Below are 20,343 nucleotides of genomic sequence, written 5' to 3' on the forward strand. Positions count from 1 at the left end.
ATGTAGCTGAAATGGATTCCAAGTTACTTAACCTGACAAACCTAGTAGTAAGGGCTTAATCCGATAGAGATAACCAAATGATCACCTCGCCATGTGCCCATGTCATAGATAAAATCTCGAACAGCCAAGCATAGTCGGCTCCCTAGTATATGAGGTGAAAACAGAGTTGGTGCAAAACAAAAAGGAGTTAGCAAACATAACAGACCAAAGTCACTGCCAGCACCATGATGTCAAAAAACTAACAGTACAAACACCCAGACAAGCCAAGAGCCCAAAGGAACAAACACCAAGACAAGTCATGAACAAAATACTACATATGGCAAAGATAGGAACTGAGGGAATAATCAACAATGCTCCTCAAAAATATATAAAGCTCAGCAACAAATTCACAATCTATTAAGACAGTTGAAAGGAAAAATCTTATAGTAAAACAAGGAAGTATACCATACAGCATTCAGGCCTCTCTGGAGGTTACCAAAGAGAATGAAGTTGCATGACTAATATTACCACAAAACTGCAAAGACAAACATGTAATAAACAATACAGTTTTATCCACTAATCCACAATTAGTAGGGCTAACCAAAAGAGCAAGGAAAAGACAAAGAAACGCACACAACAAAACAAACAAAATAAAGCACCCAAACAAGACATTTTACAAACTAAAGGAAAACTATCCAATCTTGAAATCATCTGTGACACCTACATGTGTATAAATGCAGGGGGAAAGGGCTTACTATAACACCAAGTAGACAAGAAGCACCATTCTTCCTTAAAGAAGCCTCTAACCAGTCAATCAATTCTCACTGCAATTAAGCCACAACTTGCCATCTGTTTGGACAAAATATCAACCAAGGGCTACTACAAATACACAGTGACTTACAGTTTTCAGCGCTAGATAGGTGAAAGGTAAGAGAAGCAATATATAAGCTCCTCAACAAAATAAATTATTAAGCATATAGTTAGATTCCACTTCCCCATCTGGCACAACATCATGGTTAACACAAAAAGAAACCCATGGAAAAAGCTGCACACTCAGTCTAACTGCTCCAGCAAGAGACCTTAACAGATGCTTGAATACACAAAGCACAACATCACCACCATGTTCTAATCACCTTTATGTGAAGACTACATCAATCATCATGGATAAATCTCCTGTTTCTTCTGCAAAACTCCTATTTATTCCACGCTATGTTCAAGGGGCAAACATGACATATTAAATCCCAGTAACATACTAAAATTACTAGCCTCATTTCCAGAACTTATCAATTTGACATCAGATGCTTTAGAATCAGTTCAATTTAAACAGGATCCCTCTATCTCCACACAAGAAATAACCTGTACTAAATGGCAAAGTTAGGAGACCAGCAATAAAATTGTAAAAAACGGCCCACAATTTGAGAAATGGGGGGTTGAAATGAGGAAATGCAATAATAGTCATTATCCAACCCTATTCCCAAGCCAGCCGCAAAGTAAAGCGCTCAAATAAATCCCAGGACAATCGGTAAATGCGGAGGGTATAACAACGTTCTAAAAGGAACAATTGGGTCATTATTCAATCTCATGCTATCTACTGATATTAAAATCACAGGTTGCAATTTGGGCTCATGCATGTGTGAAGAAATACAGAAAAATCCAGAAAGATTGATGGTTGAACTGTTCAGCCAGAGTGGAAATCACATTAATATCTGCTCATGGGATGTCCCAGGCCTTACCAGACTTAGAAGATCAAGACTCCCCAACTTTTATACAGAACTTCAAAGTTTTAATGTTTCAAGAAACATGGAAAATGTATATAGATGCCATTATCGTCTATCATGAGTATGCTAATTTTGCAACCCGCTCATCTGCTCATGGTCATGTGAAAGGTGAGCTCTCAACCTATGTGTCATTGGACCTAGATACCTGTCTTCACGTAATTGATTTCCATTTAGCTTGGCTATTGTGCATTACAATAGATTTCCAACTGCCAATTACTTTTTTAAATGTTTATTTGAGCACAAAAACATCAGTCAAAACGACTCAACTTACTATCCTATGGGAAATAAATAAAGCCCTGACTTATCAATATTCTGCCACAAGTCTAATTATTTTGAGTGATTTTAATATGCATCTGCTTCCTAAGAATCCTTTAAACAAAACAAGTAGAGACTCAATCCAGATGTTCAGTTCCCTAACTACAAAAATATGATCTGATGCTGCTACAAGAACAGTCTCAACATAATACCGTAAGTGCAACAACATTCAAAAAATCATGGACACATTCCACTATTGATTCCATCATCATCTCAAAGAAATTAGCATCTGGATTTGTCAGATATCAAGTTGTCCTGATAGTGGAAAGTGACCACAAGCCCCAAACAATTACTCTGTTCCTAAACAGTTGACTATCAACCAAAGTCCGGAAACCTTGTATCCAGCCCAACGGCTTAAAATTTAAGAAGGCTGACATGGCACTCATCAAAACAAACAGAGATCTTGGCATTTTTAGAATCTACAATAGAATCAGCAATTTGTGAGGACCAATACGGAAAATCCATGGTGGATATCTGGGCCTGTCTTTGTTCCTCATTATTAGGTCATTACCAGGTAAAAACAACAAACCCCATCATGCCTGGAAAAAATAGGTGGAACTCTCACAAGTTACTTCTCCAAAAGAAGGCACTTAACAAAGCATCAAGGGCTATTTACAATCAATGAAACTGGAAGGCACAAAGAGCAAGAAATATGGACAAAGTTGCATTATGCCTGTAAAACCTACAATTGAAAGCATTTGGGGGAACTATCAATGATCTTTAACAAGGCAACAAGAGAGAAAATAGGGCCAATATTTCTGACTCTGAATTGGCATCCTTTATCTTCAAACTGCTTTGGGCTTCTTTAGTAAATGATATAGGACTCAACATCGAGCAGAATTTGTGAGCCCCTCCAACCAATACAAGCTGCGGGAAAAAAATGTTCTCATGAAGAGCAACCACTAGTAATTTGAGACTTTACAGGAAGAAACGGTAATAACATCTATAAGTAGGATTCGATCAAACAGGGCGCTATCCCCCAATGGGATTCCCAATGCCCTTTTCAAAGCAAAAAGAGAACTGTGCTCAGAAATCCTAACCACACTATTTAAAGACATAACATCCAAATCAGTCCCAGAATCTTGCCAAGGAAGCATAATACAGCCAATCTACAAAAGACCCCCACCAGATAACCTGACAAACTATTGGCTAATAGCCTCAACTGACATAGAAGCAAATATCTTTGAAGCATGACTTCTTAAAGACTTGAAGAGTAGACACAGATAAACAATGTTATACCAATTTTCCAAACTAGTTCCATAGGGGACAGTCAACAGCCATGAATTTGCTGTCAATCACACTGCTGGCAGAGAGAGCAATAAAAAAAAAATCTACAAATATACATTTGTTTTGTAGATTTGAAAGCTGCCTTTAACTCTGTTCCCCTCAACTTATTTTGGGCAAAGTTAGCAGCAAGGGGTGTACCTAAACAACTGTGATCATATTGTTATATTCAAATACATGGGTCCAGGTAAAATTGTGGGATGGCAGCCGTAACAATTGCCGCTTGGAAATCCATAGTGGTCTCAAATAAGGATGCATATTAGCCCTATGCCTTTTTTTAACTTTTTATGTCCGATTTACCATTCTATTTGCAACATTTCAATTTTGCCTCTCCTACCTTTGCAGGTTACAATATAAAATTCTAAAATACTTGCAGTATACTGAAGATATTCTGGGGAATATGTAAAAGCCCCTATCACCACGACAACGTCACTTTTTCCGATGTTGTGGTGGCAATAGGGGCTTTGCCTTATTTACAAGGCAGCGTTAAGCCACTTGACATGGCTTAACGCTACCTTGTAAATAAGGACCCCTTTCACGGTATGGTTAGAGTGAAAGGGGTGGGCAGTGGGGGTTACAGTGGGAGTTGATTTTGACGCTGACCCCTATGTACAAGGGCAGCGTACATAGGAGGCAGCGCCAAAATTAAGACCAGGGAAAACCTAGTCTTAACTTGGCGAAACAAGGAGAGATCCATTATTTCTACTCATTTTGCTCTTTCCATGAGTGCTGCCTTGTGCAGCATACCTGGAAAAAACAAACTGCCATGGATTGTTTATGTATGGGAAGGTCCACCTTTCTGTACAACAACAATCTGAAGAAAAAGAAATGCCATTTTGTGACTTTCATGTGTGCTGCAGAAAAGTGACAAAATGACATTTTAGGATTGTTTATGTGCAAGAAGGGACACCTTCCTACACGTAAACAATCCTCCCCTGCAAACAGACACCCTTACACTATGGTGCAAGGGGGCATGTGTTGGCGCTATACTGCTAAGTGTTAATGTTAATGTTTTAACTATTGAATTAGTAAAGTTTTATAAGTATTTATGAATTACGTTTGATGAAAGAGAGTCTTTTAAACATAGTTTTACCAACTTAAATGCAAAATCCACTGCACTTTCAATTGCTTTCAGAAAATGCTAGATTAGCTTTTTTGTCCTAGTCATGAACTCTTATCTTAATGATGGCAAAGTTCATTCCATCCGTAGCTTATGCGTCAGTAATTTTATGGGGTAAAGGCAACTCAATTCTTGACAATCTACAAATAAAAGTTTTTAAATCTACTTTTAGAATCCAGAGAAATATAGGGCATGCAAATGTTGGACTACAATTCGGCCTAACACGCCAAACCTTACAGTACCAATCTGCTTTTTTAAAATGTCTATACCCATTATTTTTATGTGATCCTGGCAATCTTGCAAATCTGTGCTGTCAGACAATAACAAAATATGATTATGCAAGTGCTTGGAGAGCTTATTTAACTGAGAGTCTAAATACTTTTATGTCTCAGCCTTTTAAACATTTGGATAGAAATAAAACTTCTTTTAAACAGATACTAAATCAGTTGGCAAATGTCTTATCCTTTCTATTGAATAAGGAGACCTCAAAGAAAATCATGCCTGGTCGGTCATCAATTGGTATAACAGAATTGAGCACCAACTTCACTTAACTTCATATTTAAAACCACATATAAGAGATACCTTTCTCAGGCTAAGATTTGGGCATTATTAAACCAAAGATGAAACTCCAAGATGGTTATAGAATCGGTCAACAAATAGTTGTTGCTATGTGGTCTTTTCAATGAAACATTTATACATATTGTGTGTATCGGCCCCTGACTGCAACAGGAGAGGCAAATGCTGTAAAAATCTATCTTTAATGAAAATCGGGTAAGAACATGTCACCAAGCAATTATATTTTGCCTTTCTCGGAATACTATTGGTCTAATAATCCAATTTGTAAAGTTTATCCTTATAGCAGAAAAAATGTTAAACCAGGTTTATGACCTGTCCTCTGCATAGAAATGGCAAGCAGTCTTGACCAGTAGCCATACATTTAGTTGTAGATACCGAAGAAGCTCTGAGACCTAAGCATGGTAACATGGTTTAAGGAAATCTCCAGCAAATCAGTGGTGAAGGTAGAAAAGTGTTTCAGTTTCAGAAACACTTTATTGTTCTATTATCTGCCTGAGGTCTTATAATGATCGTTAACTTGGTGAAAATAGGCACCGGAGTACCTATTAAACTGTTGATAGGAAACTCAGCACTAAACTTGAAATATAATTTCTTCGTACTGAATGACTGAAGAAATTTATCTTTGAGAAATAAAGTTTGTTTATGGAGAAGAACGCACAGAGTCACCTCATAGATCCCTAAACATTTATAAAGGTTGGAACCAAATTATTTTGAATGTTATGCCTTAAGACATTTGTCTACAACAGACTTAGTTAAGTTTTGAGAAGACCTTTTTTTTAGCATTTATAAAATATGACTTTCACAGGAGTACCACAGTGTGAAGAAGCACAATGGCACTTTAAACATAGAACAACTGCAGTTAAATGAAGTCATGATTGACAGCTCAGAAGGTCTCATCTGTTCATACAGGATCTTTGTTTGACAATGAAATAGAATCTCACACCTAGCTATGCAATCTACAGAACGTAATGTTATTATAGAGAAGTCCTTACGTGATTTCAATGATTTAGTACAGCATGTTATCCTTAAAGCACCTCAATATTTGTAATATACTTGTTCTGAACTTTTAACCTTTTTTAAAAAAATGAAACACACATGCACTTTATATAATCCTTGATTGTAATGATTTTTATTAATCAAACAATAAAGGTTTATTCACATTCCTAAACTATTTTGTGTTTATTTTAATATTTCAATTAGTTTGCATATTTTGTTTGGTGTATATATGTGTGCTAATTTTCACTTTATTTTAATGTTAATATTTCAAATTAAATGTGGTTAAAATATGTATTGCTATATTTTTAAGTGTATATAAACATTATGTGCAAAGTTGTCTGCCCTGACAGTGGAGTCTCTGCAGTCATCAATGTACTTTTAACTTGTAGTTTACGATGGCAAAATACAAAATAAACTATTGAGAGCCTGATTCACAAAGGTTAACTTAGATCTTTGTGAATCAAGCTCTATTTTCTGATGATTACTCATATTATATAAGCAAAATATTGAAACATCATTGTGAGAAGCTGGCTTGGTATATGATGTACACTTATTTAAGTGAAACACCTTGTACCAATCCAGATGGTGATTTTAGTGGTCTTAGACAACCTTAGAAAACTCTGTAAGTGGTAGCTGTGGAGAGCAGCCTCCAGGCTTAGTCCAGAACGAGTCTAAAGTGGCTTGTTTTACCAGAACATAATCTTATAGGCATAGATTAAGGGAAAAAGAACCACACAGTGTATTTATAAAAATATGTATTTATTATAAGACATTTACTAACACATACAGATATCTTCTAGCCAGAGATATACACAATGCACACAATACTTTTCAATGGAAACAAGTAAGTAGCACGTAATATACAGTGGTCATCAGGGAGAGACCAAATCATATACTAGAAAAGTGTTATACAAACCACAACTTGAGTCAAGGCTATACCCAGAAGATGTAGAAGTGTCGGGGACCCAAGGAACCACCAGAGATAAGTAATCAGGAACCAATGGAGGCCATGTGCAGAGTGGGAACACAACTTTGGGATCAATGCAAGACAATGGGTAAGTTGCAGTTGCAATTTTTAAAGAAGAAGGACCCTTCCCAGTGGACCCTAAGGAAACCGCATGGAAGACAGAAGGTTGGAGAGCCATCCAGCCTGTGGATACCTTAGGAGCCAGGATACCTGCACCAGGGAAGCCTGATGCATAGGTGTGATGCGGCATCCCAAACCGCCGTCAAACTCAATGGAAGACTTCAGAAAGTTGCCACTGCTGGAGAAGGTGAACATGTCCTGTGGAACCAAAAGGTGGAATCAGGATGTGAAGAACTTGTAAGCAGAGGGGACAGAGTCTATGCCACTCAGGAAGGACCAGGAGGCATGGAAGACGAATGCCCACCGATGTCAAGTGTTGCAGGAAAGATAATGGCGACAATGAAACTGCAGCTGTGTAGACCAGGCAATGCTGTAGATAACCAGGAGCTGCAAACAAGCTGTCCCATGTTATATGTCGAGAGCTGAGGTGTCGGTGTCTGGCGGGAGCACCACCAAGCATTGGCAACTACAATCAATGTGGAAATTGAAGAAGGCAAGGTCCAGGAGACGCACCACGAGCAGGGGAGTCAGGGCAGGCCCGAGCAATCAGGGGAGCCCAAAGAATTCAAAGATGACCCTCAAGAGGAACAACAGGCCGGAGGACCTTGAGCAGCACACCAAAGATGCAGGCCCATGGTGCAAGTGATGTGGTGAGTATGAAGATCTTGGCCACTGGAGATGTTTGAGGTTGGGGCTACTTGAACCACAATGATCTTGATGGAAGGAAGCCAACAAGCCTTTGCAACTGCAAGTCAATGCGACGCACAGGGGTTCAGTTCCTGTGGCTCCGACAAGGGATACTGGCCTCCAACATGGTGAAAGGACAGGGCAGGCCTAGAGGGATGTGAAGAAACACCCCCTGTGTTGCTGAGCCTTTTGAAGTCCGTGGGAGCCCAGGATCAGCAGACTGGTCAGCTAAGATGCAGTGATGGCAGATGCAGGGAAGTGACTCCTTCACTTCAAGAGAGATTCCTTCAGGTGTCTTGGATGCCCACATGCCTTGAAAGGTTCCTGTACGGTAAACAGGCACAAACGTTGTAGCAGGCAAGCAGGGTGAGGAGATCAGGAGCAGCAGGAATCTTCCCGGTTGCAGAATTGATTCCCAGAGCAAAGTCCAGCAAAGTCCAGAATGCCCAGACGGTTGAAGAAGTGGTGTCTGAAATGAATCTTGTCCCATGACGAGTCTAGGGACCCACGCACAGGTAATCCCTTAAATACGCTAAGGAAAGGGTAGGCTTGATTCAGGGGTCCGTCTCTAATGAGGTGCTGGACAAGGGGAAGGATATCACCCTGTCCTTTGTCCAGTTTCACACCAGAGTGGGAGCCAATGGCTCAATGAACTGGTTTGAGCTGGACTATGCATGGAGGGCACCAAGTGTGCCCTGCATGCAGAGTATGGGGTGCTGGCAAGTGCCCCCACCTTGCCCCAATACACTAAACCCTGTCTGGGAGGTGGGCACACCTTTCTGTGACATGATACCTATTGTTATGTCTTCCTTTGCCTCAGTAGCATGAGCGCAGAAACGTGTCTCTGGCCGGCAGCAGCCCTAGCTTGCTGTCTGGGTCTGGAAGACAAGTACTAGGAGCACCAAGGGCCTCCCAATGGAGCTTTATGGTGCATGGAATCATATCTCCCACACCGCAACATGTTTGATACCAAACATGTTAGGATTTGTTACAGCCAGTTTTTAGATGATCACCACATAATGACGTGGTGCCCCTCTATATGTTATGTGGCTGTCTCACTTACAACCCAGGAGAATGGACTCCATAGGCTGAAGGGGTGTCCTGCTCATGCATGGATACCCTCACACTTAGAACCAAGCACCCTGCCATCAGGATTGAAAGGCCTGCCTTAGAGGTGACTTATAGGTTTTAAGTGCAGTGACCTTAGATATAGGGAAACCTATACCTTTCGTAAGTGGTGCTAGCACCAATTTACACAGGCTGCAATGGCAGGCATGTCGTTACAAATTGAGTGGTCTCCTATGGGTAGAATAGTACAGGCTTCAGCCCATAGGGAATCCCTGGTGTACCTATGCACTGGGTACTTTAGCACCATATACTAGGGACTGATAAGGTTACACCAGTATCCAATCTGAGATGTACCTAAGTACTACCAAACCAATTTAGGGGAGAAAGCACTGAGACTGGGGTCCTGATTAGCAGTATCCCAGTCAGACTAGTCAGAAACAGCATTACATCAATCAAAAAGTGGGGGCTACTTTCCTACAATCATTAACTAGAATCCATGGAACTCTATGTGATTTAAGTTCCTGTTACATCTATAATTTCCAGCATGTTTTTCTCAGCATCAAAAGCAATTAAAATAATTTCTGAAACTGAATACATGTTCTTTATTATAATTTATAAATTACTCTATGTTAGTTGTAATGATCGCTGAATATTTTTGACATCTATCGCTCTTATTCTCCAAAGAATCGTCTACAGCAGATCAATGCGTAGCAGTTCAATGCAGCCCTTAAGACACAGTGCTATTTGCCTATGCGTGTACATTCTCTTTGTTGTAAAGTTAACATATTGCTAACATGTTGTTGGATATATGGCTTTTTATCTTCAGAACGGGAAGACATTCACTCAAAAGATGCAATGAAAAAACTGTCCTTTTGTCGAAAGAATCAACAACACAATGATCTGCTTTGTTTATTTTCATATTTCACCACTTACAATTCAAACTTTGTTTTCTGACTCCTCTTCAAAACACTGTTCTCTACGGGTAGGGATGAGTGAAGTTCTCTCATTGTAATTCAATGTAGGAATTACACCTGCTTTTTTTCCAACCATGAAGTGGAATTGAGGCTCATCCAGTGCTCTGTGTTTTGGAAAAAAGCAAAGAGTCTGGACTATGTATTTACATAAATGCTCAGTGAATTAAGGTTAATGTGTTGCTACATAATTGATAGAAGATCAACATTTTGTGGCTTGCAAGCAAGCAATACATTTATAAATTGTGCCAGTCACCTAGGAGTGCCTCAAAACGCTGGAGTTGCTAACTACTTTATGGTGATCTGTTCATTTGAAGAGGCAGATCTTGAGTCCTATCCTGAATCACTGGAGTGATGAGGCGGTTCTGAGGTGAGGGGAAGGTCATTCCAAGCTTTGGCCACCAGGTGTGGGACAGAGCTTCCTAAACTGTTCCTTGGTATATAGGGAGGTGTCTGCAAGGAAGAGGTAGGTGGATTGTAGCTGTCTGGTAGGTTGGTGGAAGGTCATGCGTTTGTTTATATATGCTGGTCCTTCATTGTGCAGGGCTTTGTGTGTATAGGCCAACATCGTGAACTGGCATCTCTTTTGGATCATCAGCCAGTGTAACTTCTTGAGATGGTGTGTGATGTGGGTACATCTCGGGAGGGCATGGATGAGTCTGGCTGCTGACATCTGTATTGCCTGTATCTTCAGGAGGTGTGCGATAATTCCTACCGAGAGTGTTTTCCAATAATACATCCTGGAGGGTATTCCCACAGTGCAGCCTGCTGGTGATGAGGACCTGCATGACAGTCCTTCTAATGTTGACTGTGAGCCACCTAAAGATCTTGCGAAGCATAGCTAGAGTATGGAAGCAGAAAGGTGAGACTGAATTGACTTGTTTTTTTATAGATAGTTTGTTGTTCAATATGATGGTGCGGTTGTAGGCATGGACTGTGGGTGTAGGGGATGGGCCAAGTTCAGTGGGCTACTATGCATTGTCCCATGGAGCGCTGTTGTTCCCAAAGATGAGGACTTTCTTCCAGATGGTGATGTTCATCATTCATCTGTGGAAGATGGCTCTGGTGGTAGAGAGGTATTCTGACTGTCAGAGGATGTACTGGGTGTCGCCAGTGTCGGAGATGATGTTGAGACTGCGCGATCTGATGATGTGGACCAGGGGGTCATTTAGCTATTGAAGAAGGTGGGGCAAAGAGTTTGGGCAATGTATTTACCTAAATGCTTTGTGCATTAAGGTTAATGCATTGCTGGGACCCCCGACAGTTCATTTCAAGGCAACTTCTGTCTGTAGGCAGCACCCACCTGCAGGGTCATCCTGGCAGGATGCACCACACCTAAACACCTATACTGGCAAAGTCTCTTTGAAGAACACTCTCAGGGGCAGACCATTTCAATTAATTCAATACATTTACAATTCAAGTTACTACAATTGCCATCTCATGACTGGGAGCCCAAGAATTACTTACATGTTTCAGTGGCCAGAATGAGGAATTCTTGTGCAGCGTGGCATTTCACCTGAAATCCTCCCTGATTCTAATCCAAGGAAAGTTCTGTGATTGTATATGAAACCCAATTGGGAAACTGCATCTATATCTTGATGTATGGATCTGGGTAAAATGCATGGGATTCTGTAATCCCTGTATAAACTGAAGTATCCAATTTCATTATAATCGATTGTGGTGAACTCAGACGCCGATTATAAAGAAAAGATGTCAGAACTCGCCAATTTTAAGCAGCAATGACATTCAATTTCAGACGTCACAATACCTGCTGTCGGAGCCAGCAGCCAAGGTGAAAGGCAGGTGAGGTCAAGGAGCACAATTGAAGCAGATGTTTAAGGGAACAAAAACAGAACATTGCTTTTCTTTCTTCTGCTCTAGCTTTCAAGGACTAGCAGAGAGAACATGTCTATTTTTCACAGTCCATATATAGTTAGAGTATAGTTAGATTCTGTTGCCATGTTTTCACACATTCAGAGTTAGTGCAGCCATATTTAAAACAAAATAACTGACTTTTATTAAACTGTTTTTAACATCTGCTTGCAATAAATAACTAACAGGTTTTGATCTGCTTAATACTGCACTAGAGGTTTTATTTGTATTCTTCATGTTTGAAAACATGCTCAGTCCTTCATATGAAAGAGCTACATACCAACGTTTTAAGCAGTTTTGAAAAGGTAATGATGTGACCATGTATTATATGAGATAAACTACCCACTGGCATACACGATAAGGCTAATGGAAGTCACCTCAGAGTTCCATAACATTATAAAAGAACTTTTCAACATCATTCCTCCATACGGTTATGGGACGCCCCAGTGACTTGCAATATCTTTATAATTAGGGCTCCCCTTTTTTTGGTATTTATGTCTTTGTCATTTCCGTCCCTATTTTTCCATATTTTTTGTGTGCAAATTTTACCTGTATGTATCCATATTTATTTTGGGTTTTGTGAAAAAATGAAGCTGAAATGTGTATATTTCTGAATTTATTTAACCAGTTAATGTGTACTCGTGCCTGAACGAGTGACAGGTTTCATTGAAATATACAGACGCAGATGGTAATGTACGCCCTTGTAGGAAAATATGTCAATTTTAGTATTAAGGTTGTGTAAATCTACTGCTGGTTAAGGCTCTTTACTAAACTCTCAGGGGCAGATCTACAAGAAACTAACGCAGCGTGGTGCCGCAAGTCATTTTGCTGCACCGCCCTGGGTTAGTTTCGAAGCACAGGGTTGTGACATATTTACAACAATATGTCGCATCTCTGTGCTTCCCCCTGCGCTGGCGCACAAACTGCTGCCTGCGTTGTGGGCACCTTACTGCACAAAAACTATCAATTGAGGTGATTTCCTCTTCCAATGTGTGCTGTAGAATGCAGCACTCATTGAAAGAGGAAAAAAACAATAAATGAAAACATTTCTCCTCGTTGCACCTCACTACGCCACCCGAAGCATTCTTATGGAGTTCCAGATTTACGATTCTCGTAAATTTGGAAATGCATAACTGGACATGGGTTTTGCTTGGGACACCAACAGCAACACCTATGTCACACCCCTAACACTCAAAGTGTTACGTGAACAGGGGCGATATTTATAAGCACAGGTTAAGTCATGCAGGGCGACTTTACCTGTTCTTGTAAATATCACTTAGCAGGCTGTGCCACCGCTGCGTCACGCAACGTGATGCATCGGTGGCGCAAGGGGCTAGCAAATCTGCCCCTCAATATTTTATTAATCCCCTTGTCTCTTAATCTGTAAAGTTATTGTCTTGGCAGTCATGATTGAAAGCATATAGGATCACTGAAAAACAACCCAATTTCCGTTTTTTATCCACATTTAAAAATAAATACAGACAGAAAAATAAATGGTTTTCTGTCTGGATTTATCTGTAAAAATCAGTAAAAATTAAAAACAGGGAGCCTTATTTATAATGTACAGGAGGGGGTATTTTATATATAACTTGTAACAATGAAGTTGCACAACTAGCACAGAAGTCACTCTAAAGTCGGTTTCTTGGAATTTGCTACAAGGTTCACTCACAACCCTTAGCAGTAATAGATTTTATGATGTCCAGAAAGCAGTGTTCAAATAGTGCACATGTATAATTGAATAATAATGTATAACATAAACTTCTAGGTAGCTTTTGATTTTATTCCAAATTAGTCAATGATTGGATAAAGTGATCAAGAATTAGGTTGCACTCGATTGAAGGTGATGCTTTATTCCCATGGCAGGTTTTTAAAAGATTTGTTATAGGTTTTGCATTAATACTCCTCCTTGGCCTTCTGTTGAGCTTGCAATCACACCTCAATATAAAGCAACTAGAAAAACAACCATATCCTACCACAGTGCCGGGACTGTAATTATACAGTGTGATTTTGTGCAACATGGAGTGATTCCAACTCATCGAAGAACTCAAGTTATATTACAGATTACTTATGTGACCACATTTCACATAGTACAGTTTAAAAGATTTAACATGCACACTGGGAGGAAATGATTGAAAAATCCAATTTAACAATGCATGCTATTCTGAGAAGGTGAGATACATTATTATTAATTTCATTGTTTATAGTTCACATTTCGTTACATTAGATTTCTTGTTAATGAGGTAGCACTTTGGAATTGCATGTCCATATGTGCTAAATTCACAATACTAATTCAAAATAAATTCTCTAAAACGGCTACAGTATTTGTTGTGTAAATGAGGCTTAATGAACATATAATGCTTAAAGGTTCCTACAATTTGACAGGATAATATCTGCGGGGGGAATCTTAGCGTAGGTGGGGAATATGGGAGACGAGTCAGGTTAAGGGTAAAGGATGTTATATGCCCAGTTTTTTTTCTTTCATATGATTCAAAGAGGGGGTATGTGGGGGAGGATGAGTTTCAATGGGTCGGCTGACACATCTCCAGTTTGAGGATTCCTTTTCTCTTATAGGATCAGAAGAGGAGCAATTGTGGAAGAGGAGGAAGGTCAAGAAAGTGGGGTGGCACATGTTCATCAATGTGATTCCTTTTCCCCACAGGATAGGATGAGAGAGAGCATAGAAGATGAGGGAAGTCAGCAAGGTGGGCTATCATGTGTCCATGTATAAGGTTCTTTTTCTAGCACAGGATAGGGCATAGGAGGAGTGTGGGCGAGGACCGTGTGCAGAGTATTAGTATATAAGAATGCTAACCTTGGGTTTGTGGAGTAGTGTGCTACTCACCGCAAAACATGCCTCAGCGCCTCATCAGGGGTCAGGGATGGCAGAGAGGCCTCTATATGCCCTTTTCTTTTTCAGAAGCAGTCAGGCATTATCTCCATTATTAAATTGCTTACAATAAGAAATGGTACATCATCCTATCCATACCTCCTTTCAAGGTTGCAGTCATTGCCCTCAAAGATATTGCCCATGTAGCCAACCATTGCACATTTCCTCATGGAACCTTTGAAAAACAAGCATTGGCAAAGCCAATACGTCTCTCCTATACAAAAGTTATTGTAAAGCACCATGTGAATACATTTACAAATTACAACATGCTATATATTTGGTATAGGTCAGGGTGGAATGGTGTGTGGGAGAGGATGGAATTCAGAAGGGTGACTGTCAGGTATTCATCTATATGATTCTTTGTCTCCTGTAGGATGGAGGTCACCCTTGTTCTGCTTGCCGTTTTGGGGATAGTTCGAGAAGTTGAAAGTTGTTATCAACGTCGTGTTGGTAAGCAAAATCTGAAAAGCTGAAAACATTTCATTAAATATTTGCAACTGAGCATCATTAGTCTGCAGGCATTGTGATTGCACTGTCACTTGACGACGATCTATTGTGTACCAAACAAAAACATTAGGCCCACCCATTACTCCCCATTCAGTGGTATCATTATCACTTTTCTTAGCTGTCTTATAATTTGGCAGCATGTCCTGAAAGTCCCTTCCTGTGTTACTTCCACTTCTTTGTGTTGTTCCATGGAGAGCTTTTGTTGCCAAAGATGAGGACTTCCATCTTATCCCTGTTGAGGTTAGACAGATGTCTCTCATCCAGACGGTGGTGTTCATCATGCATCTGTGGAAGATGGCTTTGGTGGTGGAGGGATCTTTAGACAGTCAGAGGATGACTTGGGTGTCATCAGTGTAGGAGATGATGTTAAGTCTGTGCGATTTCATGGTGTTGACCAGGGAGGCATGTATGTGTTGAAGAGGGTGGGGCTGAGGGATGATCCTTGTTGCAGATGATTTTCCTGCATTCCAAGGTGAGCGGTGGGAGACTGATTCTCTGGGTTCTTCTGGTGAGGTATGAGGCAAACTATTTGAAGGCATCTCCTTGGACTCTGATGTGGTGGAGTATATTGATCAGGGTGTGGTAGACAATGGTGTTGAAGGTGGCGGACAGGACCAAGAGGAGGAGGGCTACTGTTTCGCTGCTGTCCAGTAGAGCCCTTATGTCATTCATGGCAGGGATCAGGGCTGTCTCAGTGCTGTGGTTGGTTTGGAATCCAGAATAAAAGTAGGGCAGGATATTGTTGTGTTTCAGGTATTTGGTGAGTTGCTCCTTGATTGCCTTCTTGAGAACCTTCACTGGAAAGGCGAGCAGGGAGATGAGCTGTTAGTTCTTCAGCTCTTCTGGGTCAGCAAATGGTTTCTTCCGGAGGGGCCTCACTACAGTGTGTTTGCAGTCCTCAGGGAAGGAGGATGAGCTGATGGGGCTCAGGACTTTCTTGAGCTCTTCACTAATCGTCTTGCTCCCAAGGTTGAAGATGTGGTGGGAACAGGAGTTACTTGGGTGACCCCAAATGCATAGAGTTCACAATGGAGATTGTGGCTTGAATGGTGAGAGGATTCCAGTGGGTGAGCACATGTTTGGAGTTTTAGTTTGTTGGTGCGAACAGGCTGATGCTGTTGATGTCTGAGGATTGTGGTATGAAGGTTTCATAGATGGTTGAGATCTTGTTGTCAAAGAAGTCCGCCAGGGTGTCACACAGCTCTTGGGAGGGGGTGATGTTGTTTAAGGCAGCTACAGGTTTCTCCTTTTCAATGGCAAAGATCTCCTTGCTGTGGTTTGGGCTAGCATCTAAGAAATCTGCTAGGGTATTTTTTTTTATTTCTTTCAGGAGGGAGTGGTACTGGTTGAGTTCTGTCTTGAAGGTGGCATGGTATCCCGTCTGTTTGCTGGTGCACAACCTTCTTTCTAGTTGCTGGTAATTGCGTTTGGCAGTTTTCAGCTCTGCAGTGAACAAGGTGGCTCTTTTGGTTGGTCCTTTGGATTTGGCTGGCTTGGCGGGGGTGATTGTGTCAGCACATTCAGTTACCCACTGGGAGAAGTTCTCCGCAGCCTGTTCTGGGTTGGTTGTTGTTTCTAGAAGGTGAGAGCTGAGAGAGTTGTTCCCTTGGTCTTCAGATAGTGATGTTGATTTTTTCTGCACCAGACCTGTCTGTTTTCGGAACATCTCTGTCATATGATTACTGTATTCTTTAGCACACAGTCCTGAAGAGTTTGTGCATCCATGGACTGTCCTGCTTTTTTATGTAGTACACTTTGATTGTGCAGACTCTCACTTGAGTGTTCCTTTCTCATAGCAGACATCTTTGGTGCAAGCTTGATCACTGTGAAACCCACTGTGGAGCCCCTTGAAGAATTACTGGAATCTGGGGACCCGCACTCATTCATTATTGTAAGCAGGGAACCCCTGGCCTAAGCAATTACTATGATTTGAACTTCATACCAAGAATCAAAAAGAAACAAAAACAAGCATACACCAAATGCTTAAATAGTGAAATATTTTTTTTAATTCATAATCAAATATAGAAAATATTTTCACATTATAAATGATTTGTGTGTACTTTATTAATTATATTGTATTAATTTGAACATTGTTTAATTCTGTAATAATCACAGACCCCCTAGGAAGGTCCGCAGACCCCCAGGTGTTCTTGGATTACAGGTTAAAAACCACTGCTCTGCACTTATTCCTCTTCCATTCCCTGTAATAGTCGAAGCTGTGCTTCTCAGTCAATATCAGCAATGGTAATGTGGGATGTATGTCATACAAGATTATACCTGTGCAAATTTAGTGCACTACTGTTGGTTTCTGTAAAACGTTTGAGGGAAGGATGGTGAAAGAATGAGAGCTACAATGGTTTCCTATTTGTAAATGTATATATAAAACACTCGGGGCTACTGCCTCTGAAATGATTAGTCATGGCATCCACAACAATAGTAAAGGAAGTACTTCCACTAAAATTTGACTCACTTGAAATTTGCATATTTTCCTTTGCTGAAATTCCTTCAAATGGCAAAAAAATTATGCAAAATGACATCTCATTATTCTTAATGTGAGACAGATTTGTTGCATTAGTTTTTAGCACAAAATGTTTGTACAATTTGGATGTAAGGATGCGTTTTATGCTAAAAAACATGCACAATTGTAAATGATGCGAATAACAGCCGCTCACTTTCAGTACACTTGCACTATTCCCATCGTATGATTTTTACCAAGCTGAATCTAAAATAAACTCTGTGTAGTAGTGCATCATTTCAGTTATTTTGGACCTGATTTACAAAGGTAAACTTAGACCAAAAGTTTAGGTTTAGACCTGAAGTCTAAGTTTAGACCAAAATTCTAACTTAGACCAAAAGTCTAACTTTACTACTACTCAATTCTAACTTTCACCAAAAGTCTAACTTTACTACTACTAAAGTTAGACTTTTGGTCTAAAGTTACACCAAAAGCCTAACTATAGTAGTAGTAAACTTAGACTTGTGGTCTATCTAAGTTAGACTTTTGGTCTAAACTTAGACCAAAAGTCTAACTTTACTAGTAGTAAAGTTAGACTTAAGGTCTAAACTTAGACTTCAGGTCTAAAGTTGGACATTTGGTTTACTTTTGTGACCCATGCCAAATGTGTGACAATCACAACATAAAATGCCGGACACATACGCAACATTTTATGACCGTAAATGTAATTTCACCCTGGCTACATTATACCCTGGTCCACCTACATGAAGGTATAGGGCACTGGTTCCGATAGCGACGGTGGCGTGAGTGGTTAGTTCCCTGGAAGGAACAAGTTGCATCTAAGGCAGCCATGGCCTGTTGTGTCCTAGTAGCCATTAGTATACACCACATTTGACTGTGATCTAGACTCCAAGTTTTGGCTTTGCTTGAAATTTATGGTTCAGCTTCAGTTGACCTTTTACAGAAAGAAGATTTGAGTTTTATGTTTGTGATGTTTCATGGGTTACCATGAGAGCATGTTTTCCAGTTCGTCTTTAAATGTTCCCTCTATTTCATTCTTCTGCGATCCCAGTCTTATGATTACATGGTTGTTTAGTCTTGATCGTACTTTTATATGAATATTTTATTAAGTTTGTCTAGCATTTGCATGGGGGTTTTGGAGCATGCACAATTCTTTCTTATAGATGTTGATACCCTTCATTCTTTCAGGACCAAACCTAGGACCGTCAGGGCACGCCACCCAAAGTTCTACAGATCCTAAGTATCCAGCAGATAATGCTAAATTGGCCATTGATGGGAATTTTGAACAGAACGCTCTGAGAAGTCCTTGCACCCAAACTAAACTTGAGAGGAATCCCTGGTGGATGGTGGAATTGAAGTGGTCACAAAAAATCGGCATTGTGGTATTGTACAACCGAATGGACTGCTGCCAAACCCGACTACTTGGGGCTGTTGTTCTTATTGATGACTATATTGGATCTGGCAGCCCGATGTAAGTCACCACTATATATTTTAATCAATATGTTTAGTTTACAGTAAAACTCATTTTTTTGTACCATGGGGGGAGGGGGGGCACCTGGACCAAATGTGCACTCATATGTAAATGAATAGGAAATAAGATGCCCAAACAATAACAGCACATGTTTTGCATGCGCTATTTAGATTTGTGCACATTTGCTTATTATGTTATGTTATATATTATGTATTGCGCATGTAAGAAATTGGGTTTTTAGTTGAGTGGGGTCAGTACCCTAACAGGGTGGACCACAGCAAAAAAGTCTCTAAATTAACCTGTGCAACTGCTAGCTTGGCACAAAAGTGTTCAGGCTTAACTTATAGGAAATGTTTAAAGTATTTATGCAGCCCAAAAATAGTAATACATTATTTAACACCATAATGACAAACAAGACTATAAATAGAGCTGGCTGGAAATATGCAATTTCAAATATTTAAAGTAAGTATAGCACCTAAAAGCTCAAAGCTCCACTTGTGGTTATTTGATTATGCAAGATAGGTGAAAATCACAGGTTCAGGCTGACTGCAATGAAGCACAGGCCAGGAATAGGTACAAGGTGAGTCCTGCTGGAAGGGTTACCTTCTCAAAATATGGCATGATGAGTCCAGTGGTGGAGGCCCGAGCAGCAGGGAGAGCATCTCAGATGGTCAAGGCTTTAGCGTCAAGAGCAGTGCGGGTGTTGTGAATGGTCATTGCTATAGCATGAAGATACATTCGGGCATTGTGGATGGTCGTTCCTGAAGTGTAGCATTTGTGGTGACTGCAGGCTGTCTATTCTGTAGCACGAAGTGCAGATCTCTAGTAGCTGGCTGTCGTACGCTGCTACTTTACCACAATGATTCAGGTTCACTAGACCTTTACATGGTGTTCAGCATAGCTGGCAAGGTCTCTGTATGAACATGCACGATTGCAGTCATGAAGAGTCCAGAACTTCAGGATCCACCCTTTGTGTTCTGAAGAGTGCACTCTAATGCCAACTAAGAGCCTAGGACCTGGGGAAGTGTCTCTTGAGGATTAAGGACTCACTTTAGAAGGGCAACAAGTCTCAGGCAGGTCCAATTGCAGGTGTAAGCAAGTCTAGTTGCAGCAGGTCTGCTGGGCAGGTGCCGGGAGGCCTCTGGAGTTTGTTATGTCCCTGTAGCTCTGAACAGTCAGCTGACCCTTGGAGTCACCTCATATATCATTTAATGAAGGAAGCATGTCCAGACTTCCTTCTTATGCAGCAGGGCAGTCCTTCGTCTATAT

General features: G+C 40.5%; 1 protein-coding gene across 1 annotated transcript in view; it reads left to right on the plus strand.

Annotated features, from left to right (window-relative positions):
- LOC146830331 (pentraxin fusion protein-like) overlaps positions 1 to 20,343 on the plus strand; it is a 337,598-nt gene that overhangs the window by 116,732 nt on the left and 200,523 nt on the right. Inside the window, exons 3-4 of the mRNA XM_085604537.1 lie at positions 14,994 to 15,070; positions 18,792 to 19,074. Coding sequence (XP_085460663.1) covers positions 14,995 to 15,070; positions 18,792 to 19,074 — 359 coding nt within the window. The 5' untranslated portion in view covers position 14,994. The remainder of the gene's footprint in view (positions 1 to 14,993; positions 15,071 to 18,791; positions 19,075 to 20,343) is intronic.

This window comes from Triturus cristatus, chromosome 5_1, assembly GCF_964204655.1.
Source record: "Triturus cristatus chromosome 5_1, aTriCri1.1, whole genome shotgun sequence".
In the NCBI taxonomy this organism is placed as follows: Eukaryota; Metazoa; Chordata; class Amphibia; order Caudata; family Salamandridae; genus Triturus; species Triturus cristatus.